Source organism: Triplophysa rosa, linkage group LG6 (assembly GCF_024868665.1).
Source record: "Triplophysa rosa linkage group LG6, Trosa_1v2, whole genome shotgun sequence".
Classification (NCBI taxonomy): Eukaryota; Metazoa; Chordata; class Actinopteri; order Cypriniformes; family Nemacheilidae; genus Triplophysa; species Triplophysa rosa.
In genome coordinates, this window is record NC_079895.1 from 7065122 (window position 1) to 7092094 (window position 26973).

The following is a 26973-nucleotide window of genomic DNA, read 5'->3' on the forward strand; positions in this document are numbered from 1 at the left end:
GTCTGGCATTTCGGGGCAATTTTTAGATACTAAATTCAAATTAATGAGAGAGACAGAGAGAGTGGTATTCAAACCAACATCATTAACGGTGATTAGATGGCTCACATTAATCTGGAGTTAAACATGAGTCGAGCAGATTTATTACAACCCTGGAGAGGGAGGAAATGCACAATGAAACAACTGATCAGCTCATTAACCCGAGTCCATGCAAAGCCCCAGCTTTCCAATATGCCCATCCAGCGCTACAATTTGTAGGGGTGCAACCGAGTTCATTAGATAGTTGCTGTAGCAAAGGACAAGGATGAACCTTTTGGCAGACAGTATCTCAAAGCCTTACCATCTAACACAGGTTGAGTTCCTAAATCTCTTTTTGTCCTCTGCTGGACTCTGTCCATATGATAAAGTAAGTGCCGTACCCTTGGACAGGACCCACACTTTTAGCTGGTTAATTTCAAAACTATATCATTTCTATAAATCGCCCCTTTTTTGTGATATAGTGCGGGTTTATAAAGGAGTCCTGGCTAGGGGTCCTATTTTATATTGGGATATGAATGATTTTAGATTACGGTAACATGTTGTATCAAGATGGCAGTTTTTGCTGGAAATGGCAGAAATCTTAATACTTATTTATATTCAAATGAATATGCATTAGAAGACATTAGAATATCAATGAATATTTATGCAACATCACTGTTACATTTGGAAAATATCAATAATATAGAATAAGTAAGCGCAGTCACATTTTTGACAGGCGATGCTTTTTGGTTGCTCTCGTGTGACAGAAAGACTTGCTCACTGAAAGTCTCAAAGAGCTGAAAACCGTCCAGCAAAAACTCCACCGGATGACAGATTCAGCACTGTATATACCATCAACCCCCCCAGCCCTTGCTCCGCCCCTCTCTAATGGTTCCATTAGACTGGACAGACCATTGCCTCCTCGAAAGTTTTTCTTCAAGGAGCTTTTCCAAATCTGATGCATGTGGCTGAATCTTGATGCTCAATGTTGCACTAAATTTCTCATTGACCTCTAAGCCACCAGCAATTCAATACCGTTCCAGCCCGCGAGAAAGTATGGCAATGTCTTTCAACTTAAACACAGTCAGCATATCAATCTATCATTGGGCAGGACTTCTCTCTCTTCCTAAATGTTTTAATTTTCTGAATCAGTTAAGCAGAACAATGTGAGCCAGTCCTTATTGAGAAGTGAATGCAAAAGACGTCAAGACATTTGATTGTGGTATTTGGAGGCGGCATGGATTGCTTTCGAGTGATTGCTTTTCTGTTGTTGGGCAAAAGTAAAGAATAATTTACTATTGATTAAGAATAATAGTGGCAGACAGAAGCGCACCTGTGTAAAGAACAAACTGTATACTGTCTTTAATGTGGTTCTGGTCCCAGTGGATGGTGCCGCTCACTATATGGGTTTCGTTGGGTGCGGGGACGACCAACGGACCAATCAGAAAGGCTCCGGCTGACCCCAGATACCCGATCAGTGAGGCGATAGCGGTGGCTGTGGCCCTTTGATCTGGAGCAAACCAAGTGGTAGATAGGAGAGGACCAGCACTCATAATGGTAGGACCAGCTAAACCATTCAGAAGTTGTCCTCCGTGAATTAACCTGTAGATTAAAAACACACAGACACAAAAAATACTTATAGCAGCACAAGGAACCGTTCCTAAAACGGTTTCATATCACACAACTTTGTCAAAGCACACATCGTTCCCTACATATCTACGATAGGTGAGGTTTAGATTGCAGGGGAAACAAAAGAGCTTTATCTGTGAGAGAGAAAGACCGGGTCCCAGCGGGAAGGATCGAATACCCTAACCGTCTGAGTAAACGCTGCAGTGCTTGTCTCCGGGATAGATCCTGAACACTGGCAGAGATAGAGAGCGAGACGGAAACACTTTCCATTTTCTACAGCACAAATGCACAAAAGCAGACCGAAATGATCTTTTTGCTTGACAGTAATCGTCATCGAAAAGAACTAAGGGTTTCTTGTGTCAGACATTTCTAGTTTGCAATTGTCAAGAATTGAACAGACTATTTTATGCTCTGTTCTTGTGTCGGCAAAGATGCCAATTTCTAGACTTTGGCCTGTCAAAAAGTGTCTGAGGGGTTGTAAAAAGTAGCTGTGAAGATGCACTCGGTGGAGGGAGAAAATTGATGGCATACTACATTTGAAAGCAGCTCAAAAGTGCATTTGCTTGGGCATACACATCATTTAAGGACTACTCGCCTGTCAATCCACCAGTGAGGTAAAATAAGGGTTTTAAAATAAGATTTAAAACAAATTAACTTTCGTTTGCTGTAAGTGTTCTATTCATTAGTAAAAAAAATCGCTTTCGATATGGTTCCTCTGTATCGTTGGATGCTCCGATCAGGATTTTTGCAGCCGATACCGAGTACCAATTTCTTGTCATCGGGATCGGCCGATACAAGTCCGACGCTTCAAGTTTTATATAACTGATATGTAAGTTCTCTGATCACCGTTAACCTTTTTTCAGATTAAGTAAACCAGGGCTAGTCAACTGGCGGCCCGTGGGCCAAATGTGGCCCGCCAATCATCTTTACCTGGCCCGCCTTAACATTTCAAATAAGTGGTGAGACTTTAAGAATGGTGTGCTATAAGAATTGCACATCCTGAGACGGCACATCTTTGAAAGTCAAAAACGCTAATTCCCGCGAATCATAACGATTGACGTCTTACAAAGCGATTTGATCGGTCTGTCCAAGAAACTTAATGTTTTTATAAAACGTTATAATTGGCCATCCACAGACAGGCGGTTTGCGCCTGTGAAAGGTGGCGTTCCAAAACGCGTCTTTTCCCTTGAAAGTAACTGCAGTAAGTGTACTACACAACGTGAAATGTTGTCTCAGATCAGGGAAAAACCATGTTGTTTTTATTACTGCATTCATTATGTATGATTTAAACAGCTATATTTACAAAAACAGCTGTTCATCTCCATCCAGAACTAGCACTTCGAAGAATCTTCCCTTCTAAGTGCGTGGGGCAAATGAATGCGATTGGAATTCACCCGAAGATGCGGTAATATCCATATCTATGATAATAGCGTTCAGTTTCTTGCACAGATCAATTGATTCGCTTTATAAGACGCCTGTTTAACGTCAAGGGGCAGGGATTGCTTTTGTGCTGAATGTATTAGCATTTTTGACTTTTTTTATTTGACTTTCACCAATTCAACCAAATATCTTCATAAATATCTTCTTGAAAACACAATGCCACCCACATCTTGGAAGTACTTGGGGACTGGGGGTGAGTAAAATAACAGCAATTTTATTTTTGGGTAAACTAATGCATTACGGAATACAGTATAAAATAGAATGAAAAAAGACAATATCCCTTTTAATTAAACATAATGAAAAGGCACATTCAATTCAATTCAATTCAATTTTATTTATATAGCGCTTTTCACAATGTGCATTGTTCCAAAGCAGCTTTACAGGAGCAAATAAGAAAAACACAGAAAAGTAAAACACAGCACAGTGCATGGTGTTTATAGACCAAGCAAGATCATTATAATAAATAATATCTAATAAATAAATGAATAAATAAATAAATGCAGTCTCCCGGTGAGCAAGCCAACACTGCACTGCTCTGCAATATTTGTGTGCATGTTTTAATATATGAAGTAACAGCAACAAAGAAACTAGTTGAAGACCCCTCAAGTAAACCATTGATGTTGCCCTTGTTGTTATATTTTTGTTATATTTTTACAGTAATTAAACTTAAAAACGTAAGTGCCAAATCAGGTTTGTCGTATTAAATGCTTTAAATGCACCGTTCCTCCTTTCTTTGGAACATACAGGGCAAATAGTGAATTTTTCATTGTTTCTCAAGGCATTAAAGTAATTCCACACTGGTAATGACATGACTGCGGCACCAAATCATTTGAGTCCCAACGCATAATATACGTCCTCACGCATTGATGTAATCAAAATGCGTCAAATCGGCCAAGTTTAGTGAGTACCGATCATCACATAAAATGTGATTATCGGCCGATACCAATCTGTGGAGCATCCCTTATATAGTAGTATTATTTCAATGAGAATTCTGTTTTAATCATCCTGTTTTTGCTAGATGAAAAATAAACTTGTATAAAAAGTATATCCAAGAGAATTTCACACTCTTTTTTTTTTTAGGATGTACAGTTTGCGAAGGATTTCTGAAGTCACTACAAGTCACTGATCCATGAATGTGATGCTGTCCTCCATGCCCAGCCAAATCTTGTGAGAACAGCTCCCTTGACTCATTCCATCTCTCTATTCTAGTATGTTGACATCTGATTTGCAGTGTGCTGTTCATGCATTACTACAGCATGTTACTCTACCAGACTACAGCTCCTGACACTGGATTCATGATTAAACCTGTCCCATCTGTCCTGCATTGAAATACACTCTGGGATGTTTCTGAATATGTAGAAGTAGATTACATTTACATGGACTGCAAATAGCATTGTGATACACCTCACGTAGCTCATAATTGGACGGAAGGTGATTCTAAATCCCAAACCTTGAGCCGATCATTTTGACTTTAAGGCATTTGTCAATTACTGTTGGAAACAAAAAAAAAAGTGACTTTAAATCACATGCGAGACAGTGGCTGATATTGCCCAATAAATCATGCCATAGGCCAAATTACTCCATTTTAGATTGATTCTTCAAACTTATTTTAACTAAGCAACATGTGAGAAGCTACAAAAGACTGAATGCAAGCAGTGCTGCCTATGTATTTCCGGTAAAATCTCAGGGGGCGGAAAAGCTTCCGGGTGGAATTCACCCATAGCAAATGTGCTTTACCAACACTGTGGATACATTAATTTGGTTTTATTTGTACAGATTGTAATGTAAATAAAAATAACGTAATTATATAAATATATACTTAGACATTTCTGTACTGTACATATTTGTTTCTGTACGTAATATGCATTATATGTGCACTCATCCATATCTTTGTTCTTAGTGTGTACTTTGGAAGAGAGAGCTAAAATGTCGTTGTATGCAGCAGTAACATGACAATAAAGATATTCTATTATCAAAATGAGATCCATTAATGTAAGCTTGTAGATTCGAAAGCAGTGTTAAAATAAAGTTCATAAAAACAGTAAGGTACTCAAAGCTGTGTTATATAAATATAGTAAGCTGCACATGATGACCCAAACATCCCTTTGTAGTTAATATATACACAATAAAGAACAGATATTTGACTTTGTACATTATTACTTAATTGTAAAAAGTCTGGAACCTTGTTATGAGTAAAGATTTGTAAATGTTTGACCTCCTGCAATCATTCTTCAAAAGACCTTAAACTCGAAGCAAAATGAGATATTAGAAAGGAGATATAAGAAATGTGAGGTCAAAAGCGGGGTGGCAATTTAGTTCTAGATGATCTGGCACAGACAATGTCAGGGGGGATATTCTTTTGTAATAAATCTGCTCAGCCGATAGAATTTGAATACAAATGTTATACTCTTTATGAATGGCACCTTAACCAATTCCTTCTAAAATGTAACTAAAGAAGCGGTATAAACTGACCAAAACAGGCTGGCTCTGCCAAAAATTCAAACTACAATACAATGCCAAAATAAAAAGAGGGACCAGATGGAATTTCAAACATGTTGTCGAAATTTAGATCAAAGCCAATAATGACATGAAATTATGTTCATCTACAGAGGAGAGAAAAACAAGAATCTAATCAAAAGACTGCCTGAAACCCTACTCAACTCGGCATGCAAGGAACGCAACGCTGCTTCTAAACAGGTGACGTATCAACGCAGCGCTCAAAAATGTTGATGGCCCAATAATACGTGAGAGACGGAGACTTTTAGCTCAGATGACAGAACCTATTGGGGCATGAACTGCACTGTCACTGTATTTTACATTTATTGATCCTCAATTTAATCAAATCAAAATGGGTTTATTGTGTTCTTGTAGGACATCAGGTTGAGCATTGCGTTTGAAGCACAAAGGTCATGAGTTCGATTCCCAGGGACAAACATGCTGATAAATGTATATGTTGAATGTGCTGTAAGATGCTTTGCCACTGTACCTGATTAATATCCAGCTATTATTGCACATTAACCTTTTCTCTAAAGAAACATTAAAGGTGCACTGTGGAAGATAAAAGGGATAGTCCACCCAGAAATGAAAATTCTGTCGTCATTTACTTACTCCCATGTTGTTCCAAACCTGTATAAATGTCTTTGTTCTACCAAACACAAAGGAAGATATTTGGAGGAATGTCAGTAACCAAACAGATCGCTTCCCCCATTTAATACCATAGTAGGGGAAATAAATACAGTCAATGGGGGACGAGATCTGTTTGGCTACTGACATTCTTCCAAATATCTTCCTTCATGTTTAGCAGAACAAAGAAATTTATACAGGTTTGGAACAATCTGAGGGTGAGTCAATGATGACAGAATGTTCAATTTTGGGTGAACAATTCCTTTAAGGGGTATTGACAGAAATACAATATAATATACATAACTATGTCTTCAGAGGTGTATAAAGACCGAACATAATGAAGCGTTATGTTTTTATTACCTTAGAATGAGCTATTTCTATCTACATACACTGCGGGAGCCCCAATACATGGAATTCGCCATGTTGTTTCTACAGTAGCCCTAAACTGACAAATTGGTCTACAAAGCACATTTCGTAAATGTTATGTCCTTCAGCAAAGAAGCAAAAAAGTGACGACATCTTAGTTCTGTGTCAGCCGCCGTAGTGCTTTGAAAGGGAGAGTGGAGGGGTGGAGTGAGCCGTTGGTTGCAATTCACAACCTCATCGCCAGATGCCACTAAATTTCATACAGTGGATCTTTAATATTTAATAAGCAATAAAAATAGTTTATTAGACATACAAGGTGGTAGTGTGGAGGCCAGAAAAAAATATTGGCATGGTAAGTAAAAAGATGAAAAAAATATATATATTTATTGTTTCATATATTGTTGAGCCCTGCACGGCCAAAACACCAATCATAAAAATGACCAACACACACAGCAGCAGCCTCCAATCAAAGCCCACTTCTATCTGAATACATCTACACTGACGGAAACAATTGGTGTTGATTTGAGAACAATCGTTGGCTTTGTAAGCAAACAACGAAATAAAAATGTATTTTTCATGCTATGTTCTGCGATGATTGCATCTACACAGTACACAGACCCTTCTGACATGAAACTGAAGCCTTTGCTTAATAATACATGCTGTGTATGAGCAAGGGTAACCAAATATTTCAAAGAAATTCATAAATAGCTCCTCTGATTAAACAAATGTTTCTAAATGCTTCTTAAACTACCCAAAAAGGGACTGAGTTTATGCAAGCTTCACAAACTGAATACATCTTATGAGTGGAAAAAGACAAAACAAATTCTTAATGAAACATTTACAAATTTTGTGGAAGCAAGACTTTCCGAAAACATTCACTCAATTTCATCAGTAACCAATATGACTCTCATGAAAGCTTTTCTATAATTCCTACAGCAAAGCTTTCATAATTTTCTGTTTAAGTGATAGTTCACACAACAATGTAATGTAAATGTAACAACAATTCTGTCATCCCTTAACACCATTTCTTTCCAAATATGTGAATTGTTTCCTTTTGTAAAACACAAGAGAAAACATGTTCATTCACAAAGAACGTAAATGGTGACTAAGGCTGTCACCATTCACAATGAAACCATTCAGCTTCAACATTCTGCCTAACTCCTTTTGTTTTCCACAGCTGAAAGAAAAATCACAATACAACTTGAGGATTTGTAAACAATTTTCATTAATGGGGTGAACTATCCTTTTAAACCTTGAACTGTCAAACTAAATAATTCATTCAGATCCGAACTGCTCTTTCAACCGTACCGTATCTATGATTACTATCATCCTCAAGCAGAATCACTTGTTATACAAGACGCTCATTCCCTTTTCAATGAGAATCCTTTCCTAACGCAAATGCTGACACCTAGTGGTAACTGTGTACCTAATCTCCATTCTATTTACAGAGCATTCGGCGATGTTGAAGTCACGGGATCATAATGCATGACGTGTATGCCTCCCACTTCCTAACACCTTTCAGGTGTCTGTCACCCTTGCTAAACCAAAGGCTTTCAGTAGCTCTCCGTAAACCCAGCTTTTATAGTTTAAACTCGCACATCTGATGACTCAGGTCCTGTTAAACTCTCACTGGAGGAACATCATGCAAGTCATGAGGTCTGTGAATCAATCCTAAACAGCCCTGCGGTACTTTTGCGATTGCTGTACTTCCACTCTTCACTTCCTACAGATCTGCCTGCAAGGCCTGGTTTCTCTAAATAAGAGACGTGCTCATTATTTTTGCATTGAAAGAAAACAGCCGGCTGAATTATGCTTGCTGACTATGCCACTTTGTAACAACACCGTAAGCTTGGCTTTTGAAATATAAAACACTCAATAAAAAGTTGACTCACTTTGTATCAATCAAGAGAGTCGACACATTAAGTGCCCCCGCGCTGAAACGGGCTATTACATTAGCAATGGCTGTAGGCAGCAACTACATGCAATGAATCTTTGTGTTTTAATGTGCTTTTGCAGAATATATAAAACAATAAACATAACCTCTGCTATGCCTCCCATGAAACAGTGTTAAAAAGCTTTTCCTGTTTTATATCGACTGAACGCATGAGATTACATAACTGGAAGGTCAATGTTTCACTATCATATTTCTGCTTGTTCTAGTATTGTGAGAGCTGTGAAACCAGAGCTAATAAGCCTGATTTTAACGCGTTAATTAACTAAGGAAAAGTTTTTAGGATGGAGAAAGTTGAGGGATGGAGAAAGCTAATTTTGCTATAAAAATGCCATTATGGGTGATGGTTACATTCATTATGGGTGAATACTGTGGGGAGTACATTTGCTTGTACTGAAATTGGCCTTGTCACCCACACATATGTATTCAGAAATGTTTTAATAAAGACAAGAAGTGACAGCCAATTATACAGATAAGAGAGCCAATCTACATGAATTCTAGCAGTCGACGATAAAAAAATAACGATGTTCTCTAAATAATGATCCCACAATTCTCTATATAAAGCAAATAAGAGAATTCCCTATTGATATCTTATAATGTAGCATTACATCATGCAAATTGACTTTGATAAAAAATACAACATTAAAAATAGCCCGTCTAATGAAATTACTTGCACTCAAAGTCATTCAGATAACCTTGCATCAACATCCATCAGAGATAGCAGTTAGTTTTTTTTGTCAAAACAAGATTTGTTTCATTTCTTGAAACGATAACGGTAGCAATGGGAAGTTTCCTACAGTTATTTCTTTCTGCGCTGATGTGTGCTGTGAGAGTTATAAAGCTTAACGTGATAAGAAGGAGAGAGAGAAAATGGAAAGTGAAGAGACCGCAAAGCACAATGGATCACAGGAACATTCAATTTTACAGGTAAAAGAAACCTAATCTAAAGCAAACAGCAAACCACCATCCTGTTACAGTGTTCCACCAATATGTATTTAAGCAAATGAAAAGGTGACATTTTTAAAGCGGAACAACCTATTAACTGTAGATGCCAGAGGCCAAAGAGTAGCAGGTCTAAGCCACCAATGAAAAAATTATATTATATACATACTAAACTATCCAAAATATGCCATTTGTAGTAAGAATCAACAGAATTTTCTTAAATATGTCTCCTGTAACAAACAAAAAAAGTTTTATTGACACCCTATATGTTGGCCAATGCAGGATTTTTTGAAAGAAAGAATGACATAATAATGCAAATGATTGGCAACTAACATCTAAGCCTATAGACCCCTTTTGCACCGACGTCACGGGATTAGCTGGAGGCAAAACAAAGGGAAAACTGGAGGCGGCCAATACAAACCAGCAAGCATCCTGAAAAAGGACATTAACGTTATACAAATGGATAAATTAGAGCCATATAATTTTTTTTAACCAAATTCGTTTTTGCTTTTACATTTTTCTGAGTTTTGTATTTTCAATGCTCTAAAACATTTGTCCATAAAAATACTGTATATACTATAGTATTTATTTACTATAGTAGACTGCAGTAAAATTATTGATAATATAGTATATTTGAACATTACTATAGTAAATATTAAAGTATACTATAGTGTTTACTACAGTTTATAAATTTACTACAAGTTACTTATTTTATCATCTAGTTCAAATTAAGCAGACTTTTATTTTGGCGGGTGGTCGCGAAGACACTTGAGCTTCAGCTTGTTTGACAGTTGCTTCACACAAACAGTGAAACGCTCATAAAAAAAACTTAGGACAGCTCTGTGGATGAAGTTCATGTGTTCATGTCCTCGTATAGTAAGATACAGACAAATCCACGAGTGTCACGCTTGTAACATGTTAAAGTGTGCAATAGACACGCAGAACAAGCAGAGGACATATTTAATAGTAGAATTCTGCTTTTGTGATTCCTTCGATGTTTTCCCACATCGCGCAGATCAGGGCTCTCTAGATCAATGGACTCGATGAAAATACGTTTTAATCGCAAAATGAAAATAAATAGTGGTGCGCCATTAGTTAACCTCACACGAACAAGCACAATGACAAACACACTTCACAAAAACAAGCGGCTCTGTCTACAGTAATGCAACTGCCAAACTGTATTGAGTAAACGGTACATCATATAGTGAAGAAGTCTTACCATCGTCTGTAATGCAGGTCTTTGAGTGGCACACATCTGATCGCTGTGCCCAGCACCATGAAGAGCGCTGACAGTAGCAGAGATGCTCGCAAACCTTTGGCAAAAATCAGACAAAGAAAAAATTTCAGCTAGATTTAATATCTTGTAAGCCTTGATTAACTGATATAATCAGTTATTCGTGTAGATCTATTCGCAAGACACCAGAAATTATGCAGGCCTATCTTGAATAGGGATGCACCGACTGTTCGGCCACCGAAAATGTATGGAATATGGTGTATGGCCGAATAACTTTTACCGAACATGACTCGTGATAAGATCAAGCAGCAACCAGCGCAGAGAGAGAGAGAGAGAGAGAGAGAGAGAGAGAGACAGAGAGAGAGAGAGAGAGACAGAGAGAGAGAGACGCGTGCGCTTTATTACTGCCGCAAACATTTTGGCAGTGCTTGCGTGTGTGTGCAGCATTTTAAAGTGTCAAAGAAAGACACAGCACGGGACTTGCCGCACGGAAGTAAATTTCCGAATGAAAGCGTCTTTACCGGTCGGTAACTTTACTTCAGACGGAAGCGGGCTGTCTGACAGTATCCCCGCCGCTCGCGACATCCTTTGACATCATACAGTCGTCGCGTGCACACAGTTCCCTGTACTAAACAACTTGTCAAAGTATGTTCTGTGCATCCCGGCCACGAGTGCATCTTCTGAGAGAACAGTCAGCTTTTGTGGGCGGAGTTTGGAGGAGAGACATGAACTGAAATGGTTGTCAGTCAGCATCAGTCAGAATTGCTTGCATTGGATGTTTTTTTTCTCAAATCATTTTGCAATGTAGCCTATAATAATCCAACAGTTTTCGTTTATTCGTATTTTCAGTTTATAGGCCTAATGTGGAATGACAATTTTTAATGAACTGTTTTGTTGTAGGGGTACAGAGTAACTTACATTACATTCTTTTAGCAGTCAGTTTAGGGATGGGTATCGTTAAGATTTAATCGATACCGATACCGATACTGCTTATCGATACCGGTACTTATCAATACTGTTATTGATACTACGCTCTATAATTTGATGCAAAAAACACATGATGTGAAAAGATGTTAAACATTTTAAGTTTCTTTATTACAGCTGAGCTTTAGAACTGCAGTTTACAAATGCTTCTGAGCAAACAGAAAATGCCACATAACAAAACGTGTGTGTTCCTTAGCATACCACTTACTGCACTTAGCATGTGCATAGGAGCACATCATAATGTAATTCAACATATTTACTTTACATCACTATGGTTATTTGGCTGGTAGACCGTATTTCTTTTTTCCTTTCTGGTTTTAGGTCTACATAAATTTAAGTACTATTTTCGAAGCACGTAATATTTTTTTATTATATGTACTTTTTTTTATAATTTTACTAGCACATTTACTTTTTACTAGCACATTTACAATTTACTAAAGTATGTAAATATACTCCATGGCCGAATTATTAAAAACAATGTTATAACTTGTTTTCAAATAAAGGACTTTTATTTTGACGGTTTGCCGCAACGGGGTGTTTGACGGAAGCTTCATTGTTGTGAAACGAGGACGCTGAAAGCTCCACAAGCGCAACCATGCCACTCTTTCACTCATAAACACGCAAAACAAGCAGATTACAAATACATAGCGGAAATCATATGGTCCTAGATATCACACATAAGTCGAGCAAACTTCGGCCTTTCGGACATCATTCAGGGATGGAAAATGATAGGCAGCAGCAGCCTCTAATTCGCCATTTAACACACGAATACACAGAGATAAAACAACGCAAGTATCGATAACAGTATCATTTGTCATGAAGCTTATCGATACTCTGGTATCGACCCAATTATGTACCGGTCCAAAAAAGTACAGGTTCTCCGTACCCATCCCTAAGTCAGTTATAGGCCTAATTAATATAGGCTATTCACAGGCTTAATTTTTTGTTTGAATTTACTTTGTTTTGCTCAATTTTATATTAAGTTGTATTGTATTTTATTGAAAAGCAAGACAAATTATAAAAAGAACATTTTGACTATTCAGTTTGTGCAATAGTGAAAAAAATAGCTTAATAAATAAAAGAAATGCAAAAAACCATGTTCGGTGTTCGGTATTATTCGGCCAAGTGTTTCACATCAAGTTAGGCTTCGGCCAAGAATTTTAATTTCGGTGCATCCCTAATCTTGAAGATTAGCAAATTAAAGAAAGGAAAGATTCAACTATCAAAAATAATGAAACATGATTTATTGGCGACAAAACAAATGTTTACATGTCCAAAGGCATAATGAAACTCCACAGTATGAGCAATTTGCTCGATTTGTGCATCAGAGCACAAACATGAACTTTAAAAAGGCTTTCGAGTTTAATATAGAAACTTTGGGCCATTGGATTTGGCAGACATAGGTTTCACAGCCTGTGGCAATCACTTTCGTGTCGAGAATAAACCAGGAAGGTGAAAATCTCCCATTTAAGATAAAGAGCAAAAATATGGTTGGAAGGTTTTGCTTTTTGCATTTATGTTCACACAAACTGTGTGTCTGACCAAACGCTCTATACCAAATGCAAACAAGTATTATTTGAAGGTTTGAAAATAACATTTACTAGGCTCAGCGATTTATTCAGAAGATTATTCTGATCTTGAAGGAATTAATATTAACCAAAAAATTACATTTTATCATTTACTTTCCTTCATGCATGAATTTTTGTCATATATATACTATGGTCTGAGACACCACAAAGTCAGATAAGCAGAATGATAAAAAAAAACAAATATCCCAGTGCTGTTATACAAAATATCATCACTCCTTAAACACAGCAAGATCAGTCAAGTCTCCTTTTGGTCTGTGTTTGGTTATATTATAACAATAAAATGTTATTTAATTAATATTAATGCACATTAAGATTTTTTGTATTGTATTAAATTAAATTAAAACTACTCAACAGTTACAGATTCTTTGCAGAGGTCTACCAGAAGTGTCTATAGAAACTGTCTATAAAAGAATCAGCCTATACTTTAGGATGCAGATGCATTATGTGAAGCTTCAGATGTTCAGCTGGTTCCTGACCAGCATGAGCATTGGTGTGGAATCCACAATTTACTTTGGGCCAAAATTTCCCTGATATCTCTAATGACAAATGGATCATCATTTTGAGCAGCAAATGTGGAGCTGCATCAGTGCATCTGTTCCGTTTAATGGATGTGTTCTTTCTTGACTCATTCAGTTTCACTCTCTGTTCGGATTCATTTTCCCTAGAAGAGTTCTGTATTTCTTGTGGTGTCATGCAAGCCATGCACTGGCACAAAAGATGAGCTCAATATTATTCAGTTACAAAAAAAACAGACAGTGAGTGTGTCATAAATCTAAGTATAAACACTAATAAAGGTAGAAAAGTGCCATTTTCGATACTTTGTCTTGTCCCAGCTTATTAAATAAGTAGACCATTTCTGCTTTCACGAAAGGAGTAAACACGGTTAGTCTTTAACACTATCAAAACACTGCAGTTTAAGTATTCCAGTCTACAACAGTCAATCAACAAATTTTTAATGACTCATGACCCCTCTAGACCTCTACCAATCAATAATGCATAATAATAATTCATTTTCACATGAACATAATGAACTAGCTGAAAAGCATACAGCAATTTTAAGGTGTGTGGTTCCTAAACAATACAGAGCTCTTAAGTATCCAAGATATCAAGCGCTCAGTATCGAAATCAGCTATGAGGTAATGATATATGCTGAATGCATGAAAAACACTGAAATGTCAGTCACACTAAAAAAATAAGCCATTATTGAGCAACACTTACTACTTCTTCAAGTACACAGCACCTAATGTACTTTGAGTAAAAGCAAAAATAAGAAAAAGAGGATATCATGGTTTGGATGACAGCACTTTCGTTCTTAAGTGTACTAAAAAATCCTTTTCAAGGCTGGGATGGATTTAGGTATTCATGAAAATCGAACATATAAATCACTGGTCTACATTGTGATCACTGTCAAATTTCATACAGTACCACTGAATATCTAACAGAAACTATATACCCAAAATGTAACCTTACACCCTAATGCATGTATAAAAAATTTGTATTCAAAATGATCATAATAGCATGTCTTGAGATAAGGCATCTTATTATTCTCGATAACTCCATATAAATAACTAGATGGCTCATTCAAGAGCTATCTTGGAACGCCATCTTGGAACAGTCCACTGGCATCCCTCACAGTTTGCTAGAATGCCAAAACACTGCGCACGCAGCCATGGTTGTGAAAATCATGGGGATATAAGAGTGCCTGTAGATTATTTTTGATAACAATCAAAAGAAACCTAGAAGAACCGTTACTTGGCTAAACTTGTCTCTCCAATATTTTGAATTTAGACTCCAATACCAAGCTCAACCGCTAGATCTCAATGTACCATACGGTTGGTTTAAATGCGACCTAACTACAGGTCGCATTTAAAAAAAAATGTATTTAATAAAATGAACATACAACAAAATTACCGTACCTGTCAGCATTTGAGACCCGTGATCGCGAACCGGACATAAGATCACTGCGATCGCGGGTTTCAAATGTTACGAGAGTTTCCATGATAAATAAACAAACGGGCGACTCCCGGTAACTTATGGATATGACACAGCACCCGAAATAATACCAAAACACTTCAAAACAGCCTCCATTATTCGCAAACGGTGGATAAAACCTTCAAAAATTATATATGAGCACACAAAATCACAGAGATAACGATTCGCACGGGAGTAATATCATCACAGGACATCGGTGTTCATCAAAATATGGTAGGTAATTTGTGGGGGGATTTTTACTTTACAAATTACAGACATGGCCGATTTGCACGGGATTAAGATCACAGACAACCTCTGCAAGTATTACAAATGACTAGAGGTCCCCAGGTAATACTAATCCCGTGCGAATAGAGCTCAGGGCATATCAAGCGATCTCTAACAAAGCAATAGTGACGCATAGTACAAAAATGTTGTACTCACATAAGATTGCTGAGCTATTCCTATCGGATCCAATATTGACGTAGCACTGCTTTTTAATTTAAGTCTCTGCAAATCCAGCGTTGACCTGTGCCTTGTTCACAAAGGAATCCGCGGTAATGTTTTACACACGTGAGCTGGAACGTCTTTAAAAATAAACTTCGACCATGCATTACTAATGTCAGAATCCGAAGGTTATGCAGCGACTGTGTTCTTCCACAACCAGGCACTAACTGCACAATATTTTGCGATCTTTAACAGAATGTTTATTGCTTGCTCGCTCTATCTGGTTCCGCGCAACTTGTGTTACTTCAGTACTGTCATGCGCGAAGTAGTCGTTGATATTCTTCTGTGGAGGAGGTGTTCATAGATAGGTGCATTCCAGGACCTGGCATTAGCTGGGCCTGGTGTCAATAACGGTTGTAATTTCAGTAACAAGGGCGTTTTCAGTTCTGACACTTACAGGATGTTTGCTTGAATACGAATCCCTCTTATAAAACAAAAGCACGGGTTAAAATTGATGTCTTAATTCATCGCTCTGTTAAAAACAGAGTTATGTCATTTTGGAACCAAACTCTTCATTTTTAAGTGTGGCATACTGTATGTGATCAAAAGTGCCCAAATACTTTCTGCCTTCAGCTGTAGGTTGATACCCATAATATAATTCTAGGCAAGAAGACACCTGTGATAAGAAAGAGAGAGGACTACTGAGAACAGTTCTTTTCATTCTCTTCTCTCCTCAGAATAATAAAATAAGTGATATGGTATAATTACCTTCCAGTTTTACCATTATCTATTCTTTATGCCCATTTTATTCAAGGGCTGCAAGGCTGTCCTTCCCTCACCTTAGAATTTCATTACAATTTTATGGTAGGTGCAAACACAAAAAGGCATTAAATAAGGCCAGACTTACGTGACAACTTGTCATATGATGGTAGGGAACTGGTTTAGTGAATGTGAACATGTGACACAAAATCTGTTTTTTTAGGATTTTTAGGATTATTACTTTCATCAGAAGGTAAAGAGTCAATATGTATTCTGTTAAGTGCATGTCAACACGAAACGGAAGTAGCCTACAAACACTTTATATGCTACAGTCATAAAGGTTACCCTATGTGGATTTCCACTTCCATACTGCATATTGCCTGTGATGCATGACTGATGAAATTATAAAAGAAACAAAAGTCAAATGTTATTTTCAAGTCAGAACAAGAACACAAAAAAATGATGTACGAGTTACACATCAGTTCACTGTAGCTGTCCTGATCTTAATACATATTCCAGACAGTCTTTGGTGCATAACAAAAATACAATGACTTAAGAGGATGACAGTTTAGAAATATTATAGATAGGGGTCAAAGTCAATCCACCACGATGGACTGAATGTTATGGCTTTAAAAGATGTCGACTAGTGTACTACTGTACATCAGAGATGTACACAACTGACAATGGGTTCAAACTTCAGCTGGCTGGCAAGAGCTGCCACTGGCAGGTCAAGTGACCCAGCACTCCTGACACTGGCAGGTCACGTGACCCGGCACTCCTGACACTAGCAGGTCACTCGACCCGCCACTTAACAGCTAAACAGAGCCAGAAGATGCGCCGATTTTCACGCGTTCCCACAGCTCTTCTGTATAAAAATTGTAATATTTTTTATTCAGCATTTGTTCGTATGGATGTCTTAATGTGCATGAGCAACATGTTGTGTAGAGTTTTTGCATTTTAAAGCGCTCAAAATTCGGTGAGAACAACCGGCAGGTGACAGTTGTACTGTCAGCTAAACAGAGCCAGAAAAAGCACTGGCTTTCACGTGTTCCCACAGCTCCCATTAAATATTTTTTTATTCTGCATTTGTTCGTATGGATGTCTTCTTGTGCATGCACAACATTATGTTTGGAGTTTTCGCGTTTTAAGGCTCTCAAAATACGGTACAAAATACTACCACCTGCCAGTTGTTCTCACCGTATTTTGAGCGCTTTAAAACGCAAAACCCCCACACAACATGTTTCTCATGGACAAGAAGACATCCATATAAACCTGTCACGTAACCTGCCAGTGTCAGGAGTGCCGGGTCATGTGACCTGCCAGTGTCAGGAGTGCCGGGTCACGTGACCTGCCAGTGTCAGGAGTGCCGGGTCACGTGACCTGCCAGTGGCAGCTCCTGCCAGCCAGCTGAAGATTGAACCCCTACTGCAATTTTGTCAAACATGATTTTGTGACTCACACTGTTTGTAACCATGTGATCAAACAGGCTCTAGTTTTTTACTAAAGCATCATCCATTATGTACAACTTGCCTTACAAAAATGAACTATGGTTTAACTATAGCAGGCAGCCATAATTGTTTGGTTTTATTTGGAATAAAATCACAGTAACCACAAATTTACCATGTTCTCAATATAATAATAATAATAATACTTTATTCTTATATAGCGCCTTTAAAGTGGCTTCTCAAGGCACTTTACATAAAAGCAAATGATAATACAACACACACACACAAAAAATGCTTATATAAACATAAACAATTAAATACATAAAAGTCAGTAAAAAGCCAACCTAAAAAAGTAGGAGGCAGAGCATTCCAAAGTCTAGGAGCATAGGATGAGAAAGCTCTGTCCCCTACAGAACGTAACCGTGTCTGTGGGACTACCAATAGACCTGCTTGGGAGGAGCGTAGATGACGCTTAGGTGTGTATAAAGTTAAGAGTGCAGACAGATACTGAGGGGCCAGACCATGCAGTGCCTTATATGTGAACATGAGTACTTTAAAGTCAACTAGGAACCTAACCAGGAACCAGTGCAGAGACTTAAGAATTGGTGTGATATGCTCATTTCTCCTCACTCCGGTCAGGATCCTAGCAGCTGAATTTTGCACATATTGCAATTTGTTAAGTGTGGTTTTGGGAACTCCAGCAAGAAGGGCATTGCAATAGTCAATACGGGAGAAAACGAAAGTATTATAAGCCTTTCAGTCACGGAAAGGGATAACATAGAACGGAGTCTAACAATAGTTCTGAGATGAAAGTAAGAGTTCTTTACGGTGTACTGAACATGAGAGACAAATGACAAGCTTGAATCAAATATTACACCTAGATTTTTTAATTTGGCTTGTGGTTCCAAAACAGAGCCATCAACATTTAAGAGTAGTGAACCAGCTTTACGAAGTTGATGGGAGGGTGCCAATAAGCAAAACCTTAATAGTCTTATCACTATTAAGACACAAAAAGTTTTGGGACAGCCATGATTTTATCTCAGAAATACAATGTGAAATAAAGGAACATCCCAATTTTGACTAGGCTTAGAGTGAATGTAAATCTGAGTATCATCTGCATAAAAGTGATAATTAATCCCAAGTGATCTTAAAAGCAATCCAAGTGGAAATATGTAAATGCTAAAAAGTAAGGGACCTAAAATTGAACCTTGAGGAACACCCGTACAGACAAAACCAGTCTCAGACCGGCTACCACGCATACATACGAACTGTTGACGATCGGAGAGGTAAGATCTAAACCATGTTAAGACAGTCCCAGAAACACCAAAGACAGTTTCCAGACGTTGGAGTAAAAGGTTGTGGTTGACCGTATCAAAAGCAGCACTAAGATCCAAAAGGATAAGAATAGAAAGAGAACCAGAATCAGAGGCTATTAACAGATCATTGGAGACCTTGACCAAGGCTGTCAAAGTACTATGAAATTTTCGAAATCCAGACTGAAGGGGCTCGAATAGGTTATTTAGTGTAAGATGACTGTGTAGCTGCAAAGCCACAACACGTTCAAGAATTTTCGCGAGAAAAGGAAGATTTGATATAGGACGATAATTATTTAAATTATCCAAATCAACATTATAGTATTATAGTAACCATTGTTTCCTAAACAATAATAGTAAACAATAAACAATAATAATATAAATGATAAACAATCTACCACAAAAACATGGTTACTACACTTTTACTATAATAAAACCATGGTCCATTTTCCTAAGAGTAGTGATGCCAAGAAAAAATAGAAGCGATATTGTATCACAACGGGACCTTCCTGGATAGATGGATGGATGGACGGACGGACGGACGGACAGACAGAATACAGGTGCTGTTGTCATGACACTCACCTTTCTTATCCATCAGCCAGATAAACAACAGCCAGGGAAGGAAGCCCACTGGACCCCACATCACCAGCACCGCGATATCTGTGGATGAAAACTCAAACACATGCTTGGCTGAGTTTTGTATCGGGCCCCATGTGTTCCACACCAGTCCTTGCATAAATCCCAGCAATGAAAACATGGTAAGAACAAACCATCTTCTTCCATACACCCGGCTAAGCACTGGCTGTGTGTTGGTCGATGGCTGGGATGGAACCAGCAAAGGTTCCCTTTCCCCTTCGGTGCTTTCCACGGCACCCATTAAACAGACCCCTGTGTATCACTCAATAAATGTCTTTGTGTCAGGTCTTTTAAGATCAATGTTAAAAACTACGACCGCACCTCATATATCAGCTGCCTATCGGAACAAAAACAACCGACGACACTCTGCTACAATCAAAACTTTATTGCGCATGCGCCGCGTCGAGACGGAAATGACGTCTGGGTGAAACTGAACGGCGTTGTTCTCCATTCGGGATCAAGAATTTCGATCGCGCTGAAGGGAATTTGGGATCATGGTTGGAGCCAAAATGGCGTAGTTTCGTTTCCCTCTAGTTGAGGAAAAACGTCGATGATCCTCACGTGAGCTTTGTTTACTAGCTGGAGAAAGACACTTGAGGTACAGAGCTCAAAGCGAACCTGTTTTGTTCGCACACGTTTTTCTTTGTGTATTCAGGACAAACATCTAAATCTTTGTAGAGTAAATTACGATGTGTTTATACATGTGCAGTGACAATATGTGATTATATGATTTTAAGAGCAAGCATTTGTCCTTTTTCAAAAACCTATCTGCATCTTTCATGTGTATTTACACTGTACTGTAGTGTAGTCAGTGAATTAGCCATCGATGCGCGCACTGATCTAACGTTAGTACTTCCTGATTTATGATTTTTAACATTGGAATTTTCATTTCAGTCACTTCCTAACTGATGATGAAAGATGTGATGAAAGAGTGATGAGAATTTCAAATGTTGTATTGCAGAAACATCCTAGTATTTCGTAACGATGTATATTTTAAATGTAGAAGTTTCTTTAACATGGCACCTCTATTTTATAGAATGGATTGTAAGCCTTTTAGCCCGGATGAGGCAAGAAGGATTGTCCAGTCTCTGCAGAAACCTGCTGTTTTCCTGAACATGACCACAGACTGGCCGGCATTACACTGGACAGTCAAACACCTGTCTTCTTGCCTTACAGACAGGATACGATTTCGGATTGGAAAAAGAACTGAGGATAGGGGTAAGGCATTAACATGCAAACATCATCAATGTAGAAACAGACAGATAAAAGTTTGAGTAAAAAGTTTTTTCTTCTGCCCTTTTTATTGTTGTTTTTACCAGCTCCTCTTTTTGAAACAGAGTGCTCTTACATTGAAGCAACTCTCAAGGAGTTTCTAAACTGGACTGCCAATGATGGAGAATCATCTGCTGGGCCATTTTCTGACTGTGAATTCAAAGGATTCTGGGCCTATGCAGATTACAAGTATATTGCCCAGCTTTTTCAAGATAAGACAGCCATGTTTCAGGTAAACGTTTTCTGAATATCAGCCTTTTCTGACTTTGATTTAAATAATCCATTTTTTATACAAACATTACCTAGTTATACTCTTGCGTGATAAATACATAACCACCTTCATAATATATATATATATCCTCATTATTTCATCTGCCAAATTATTGTATGCGGTATTTTATAATATGCCTTTTCATATATTATAATTAGTTAATTAAATCATTGTCATATACACTTTAACTGTTAAAATGAGATTGATAAAAAACATTCATTTGAACAAGACTCCATTTTCCTCATTTTCTGCCACCATCAATCATAGTCTCAGACCTCATCAAGCAGCACATTAACCCATTTGCTTTTTTCCACATGCCAGTTATGCCCGAGCGACAATTTTTTTATGAAGTGAACCACAGTGGCACACAGGTGCTATCAGATTTGATCAATTAAGAGAGTTAAATCATCATTAGTATGTATTGCTTTGCCTCCCAAGGATGCTTACCTTTTATTTTATGAGCTCTCTGAAACGGTTTATTACTGTTGTTTTAACATCTCATGAAAATGTATTGGCAACACACAGAGCAACAGATATTTACATCAATTAATCACTCCCTGCTGTTTTATTATTTCAGCGAAACATATCCTATGGCGTAACATTGTCATTCTATGGACATTTCATTATATTTTATGATATTTTTACTGTGTTATGTTTTTCGTTTTCTCTAAGGGAGCAATGACCAAATGTTCAGTTCCATCTTTCAGGTTTTATGAATCAAAATAAGTGCTTAGTGTAGTATTCTTCCCGCCACCCAGGGCACCCGGAGACAAGCAGACAGGGGCTTCACTTCAATGATGAATAGGGTAGTTTAAACGTTGCTGAGGGCTTGATTACATACCATCTCATTTTCAGTCTCTTGGAAATGGGAATGGATTCATTATCTACCTTTGGGCAGCATCTCTGAGTGTTTCCTGTTTGTTATATTGAAAAGAATTGACATCAATATATGATCAAATTGTTTTTGTAAACAAACTTCAGGATGTGGTGTGGTCAGACTTTGGCTTCCCCGGCCGAGATGGACGCGACAGCACTCTTTGGATTGGCACACAGGGTGCTAACACGCCATGTCACCTAGATTCTTATGGTTGCAACCTTGTTTTCCAGATCCAAGGCAGGTAAGAACCAGGGTTAGAAATTTACAAGAACACAACAAAAATATCCCATATATTTAATGTGGCGGCAGAACATTTAATGAGAACTTTTACCTGTAACCTAGAATATTTGATGATATACTGTATTGTCTTTATTTTACACACCACATTGGCCATTTTTCAGTGACCATTACTGGAATTGCTGCTACATTCTCCTGCTTAATTCTAAAAGAAATACCTACCAACCTTTTTCCCTCAAGCACACATACTGTATCGCCCTAATTTCAGTGAACCCATTTGATACGTATTATGTATTCGGGACCTTTTTCAGTATGTGCAGTTTTCTTAAAGAAATCACATACAGCACCTTTAATTGCTTCAAGTGAGGTATTTCACATAAATGGATGCCGTGCTACATTTTACAGTATGTTAAAACAGACTGTCTAAAAAACAACATTTATTATCATTTTAATATTTATTGTATTGTTTTTTTACCTCAGGCAAAAATGTCATTTTGTCTTCTGTGAATAAGATTCTAAGGAACAAATAGGACAAGAGCTCCATTTTCTTTATGTTAGCGTTCCTGATCCATTCCCGAGCTATTGAAAGAAAGTAATTTTTCCACATTAAATGGACAGACAGTCCAGTGATGTGAACAGCTATTTTATGTCATTGTGAACCTTACAATGACATCCTCCTTCATCTTATTTCTCTGTGAAGCGTGTTCTTTTTCTCTAATTCTTTATTGAGGCCCCATGTGTTTGGCTGACCCGGTCACGCAACAAAAACGCAGTATATTGTATGTTGTCAGTCAACATATGAAATAGAGAATCGCCAATGATCAATTCTTATCATATACATCGAAATAGATCTTGATCATGTTTTGTGGCTGTTACCTAGGAAACGATGGCATCTCTTCCCCTCTGAAGACACAGCCTGCCTCTACCCGACACGTATACCCTATGAGGAGTCCAGCGTGTTCAGCCGTGTAAGTGTGGTCCAGCCTGACCTGAAGAGGTTTCCAACTTTCAGAAGAGCTCGAGCCCACACGGTCGTTCTGCAGCCTGGTCAGGTGACTAGACATAGTTATATTTTCATATTTTAAACTAAAGCAAGGATTTGTGCAGCTGAACTATTAAGTTAAAACCTTATGTTACTGACTTACTGTATGTTACCCATGTGACAACTAGCCCCGGTCTCTTTCTAAGATGTCAGAAAGAAAAACTGTCATTTGTAGGATTCTAACAGTATTTAATCATACTCTCGTAGTTTTGTTTACGCGCAAAGAAGGGCTTGGTTGTCTGATTCTGAGATATTACATATGAAGTCCAGTTTCATGAATTGAAGTGATGTAATTGAGCATATGTTTCTGAAACATTTAATATAGTGTCTTTCTAGATGCTCTGTCACAACTATAGGCCACTATGTGTGCAGTGTGGGAGCAGAATAAAGCTGTGTGTGTGTAGTACAAACTCCCTTTTTCAGATTCCGGCAGCGTGTATGAAACCTCTCTGCTCGAGCTCTTTGAGAGGCAAGACGGTGGCAAGGCAATTAGCGGCGGTCCAACACAGCAAGCACACTCACAGGGAGCCCTCACACTTTTCACTGCATACTAATGAAGACAAGAGCCACAAACTTCCATTCCGGTGCAGCTAACACAGCTTCACTGCCTCCTATTACTAATACACAGAAACTGGCCTGTTTAAGGTTCCTGTCGAAGTTTTGGTTACAGTTTTTAACCAGGGATCTGTGAACAAATATATGAAATACAGAACTGTATTTGAAAAAATGACATTCAGTTAAAATTGATATTAACTAGTGGTCCTTGGGTCTGTAAATATCTTTGGATTAGACTAAATCTAGTTGAGATTTTAGATATAGAAACTCTCTCGCAAATTGTGTTTACATGCGGATCTGTTCCTGACATTTGGTATGGTGTTTACTGCTTTGTTTTTAATATAGAGTTTGCCTAATTTAAAAAGTACTGTATGTGAAAATCAATTGACCCTTTCTAGTTCTGTAAATACTGCGGGGATATTGATTTTATTTTTATTGCATGACCTAAATTATGCGATACAAGATAGAACGCAGCTGCCACCTGGTGGTGTAAATATTACTTTTAATGTACCACCCCACTATCTGCCTGTATATACAGTAGGTAGTTAGTTAGATAAATATAATTACCATTTACTTTTTATTTACATTTAACTTTAATTGGTAACACTTAACAGTAAGGTTTACTTGTTAAAATAAGTTAATGCTTTAGCTAACATGAACTAACAATGAACAATACTTCTACAACAATTATTCATCTTTGTTAATTTCAGCATTTACTCATACATGAACTATAACTATATTTCTCATTCAGAGTTATAAGTGTAGTTTTTTTGTATTTTATTAATATTTTAAATTGAGATTTTTTGTTGATATGTTAATTATATAGTAAAACTTTTAGCATTTTTGTTTATTTTTTACGTTGCTATATAAGATTAATTTATTTTTGTTTATTATTATAATTATAGTGCCTTTTAGTTTATTTCTGAGGCAACATTAAAATTTTCCATTTGTTACGTTTTTCAAATCATTTCTAGGCCAGTATTTTATTTAATTTCAATAAACAGAAATGTTTTCAAAGTTTTAATTTGCGTAAACTATAGTAACCTTGTTCTCATTGTTAGTTCATGTTAGTTAACACATTTACTAATGTTAACATATACAACCTTATGGTAAAGCGTTAACATTTAATTTAAAACACACAATTTTGTGCACATAGATTTTAGGAAATTGTAGATCATTTTTTTAATTGTACAAAATTAAAGGACAAAAATGTTGCTAGCGATTTTTAGACTTTTGGACCCCACATTATGTACTGTATAAGTGAAGGTGTACATATTAAGTCCTTGGAAAGCACAACAGTTTGGCCCTGCCTATCTTAATAGAGCTGCAGTGTGACATTAATATTTAAGCCTACACGTTTTCCCATGTAGTGTCATTTAAAACAATGCAAAATGCTGTTATGCTGTCATTTTAGATAGTCATACTGCAGGACACTGATTGTATATCAAAAATAACTTATGTCCAGCTCAGTGTTTTTGTAATTTTATGTTTTGTGAGGTTTTCTCATAGTTTTGACCAACTGCTGCTGGTTTTCATCAGGTTCTGTTCGTCCCCAGACACTGGTGGCATTATGTGGAGTCACTGGATCCAGTAACCGTCAGCGTAAACTCTTGGATCGAGATGGTAAGACATCCCTCACTTTATGGCTGTGGTATTAGTGCTTCTCGAAACATCCTATATTTTTTCTATATGACAGAAAGGATGCTAAAGTTACCAGCCCCCGATTCCACCAGGCATAAAAATAATAATCACATAGCTGTCTCATACGCACAAATCACACAAAACGAGTCTTTAAATGCTCCCAAAATGCATTGCAAACCTGATTGCTCGGTCCATTTGGGTTGCTCATACTGTCTAAAATGTTTAAGCAGTAATATAAACATTTGATTGCTCACGACATATTTTAATGTGTACTTCGGTTACGAGGTGCAAGATGCTTTTTCAAGTTTTTTTTCAAAGAATAAAGTGCGTTTCAATCTCAGACCTGCATTTATTTGCATATTAAACATGCATTTCTCATTATTTTGAAGGATATCGATGATGAGGCCAGAGTACAAGAAGCTCTCACTAAGACCATCGTGTGTGCCCTAAAAAGTGCCCCCAGCTCAGACAACGACGACCACTGGCTCAATCCTACAGAGGTTGTACTATTGCACATAAAGGCACAGGGCATAAGATCTTGATCTTCTGAAATCTTAAAGCAGTTACACTGATTGTTGTGTATTTTAGGAACGAGTTTCATCTCATGATGAAAACATGCAGTATTTGAACCTAGCTGCTAAAGCCTGTATGGACCAGACCAGAGACCGCACAGAAGACGGGACCTTGCTCGCAGGGTCTGGAAAACGTGACTCTAGCGGACTGTAGAAGACTCTGGCGTCTGACTTTTCTTTTGTGATTCCCTTTGGACCTCATCTTATTCCTGTTAATAGTGAAGTACATTTGGCTCAAAAACCCAGATGTACCTGCCCAAAAGACACGTCTTGTTCTCGAGGGTACAAAGACCCCTCACTATCCCAAATTATACCAGCACATATTGTATGTAAAGGTGAACTTGGATGTGATGGTGAAATTCTTGAAAGTTCGAGGCTTCGTGCACATCAGAAAGCAGGAAGTTCAGATGGGCGAGAGGCTGGTGTGCACATATCTACCAATGACATGCTAGAGTGCTTGGTACACCCTGATGTCATCGCCCTGATTACAGGACTACTCATGCATCGACAAAGAGAACTTCACCAGTATTAAACTGCATTTTATTACATATCTTCTACAAATAAAAGATACCATATTGATTATGTCTCGAATCTGTCAGTCCTTCTGTACAATAAATGAAAGTTGTACACAATATTTAATATGCATTTGTTTTTCAGATGATTGA

At 37.6% G+C, this 26973-nt stretch overlaps 2 protein-coding genes across 4 annotated transcripts in view; one reads left to right on the plus strand and one right to left on the minus strand.

Moving 5' to 3' along the window:
- The window catches only part of slc49a4 (solute carrier family 49 member 4), a 42946-nt gene extending 22725 nt beyond the window's left edge, over positions 1–20221 (minus strand). The window contains exons 1-3 of the mRNA XM_057336001.1: positions 19788–20221; positions 10686–10779; positions 1349–1617 (exon numbers count right to left, since the gene is read on the minus strand). Of these exons, the coding sequence (XP_057191984.1) occupies positions 1349–1617; positions 10686–10779; positions 19788–20082 (658 nt within the window). The 5' untranslated portion in view covers positions 20083–20221. The remainder of the gene's footprint in view (positions 1–1348; positions 1618–10685; positions 10780–19787) is intronic.
- Positions 20222–20474: 253 nt separating this feature from the next.
- Positions 20475–26887, plus strand: hspbap1 (hspb associated protein 1). 3 transcript variants are annotated; one of them, XM_057336463.1, is made up of 8 exons: positions 20475–20686; positions 20878–21059; positions 21179–21345; positions 22366–22502; positions 23379–23550; positions 25635–25718; positions 26126–26236; positions 26325–26887. In XM_057336463.1, exons 1-8 carry the CDS (start codon positions 20568–20570, stop codon positions 26460–26462), a joined length of 1110 nt encoding a protein of 369 aa, XP_057192446.1. In that variant the 5' UTR covers positions 20475–20567; the 3' UTR covers positions 26463–26887. The 3 variants fall into 3 exon arrangements, with proteins under 3 accessions (XP_057192446.1, XP_057192445.1, XP_057192444.1); XM_057336462.1 differs by having other exon boundaries at positions 20878–21052; positions 21160–21345; XM_057336461.1 differs by having other exon boundaries at positions 20477–20686; positions 21161–21345; positions 26325–26886.
- The last annotated feature ends 86 nt before the right edge of the window (positions 26888–26973 follow it).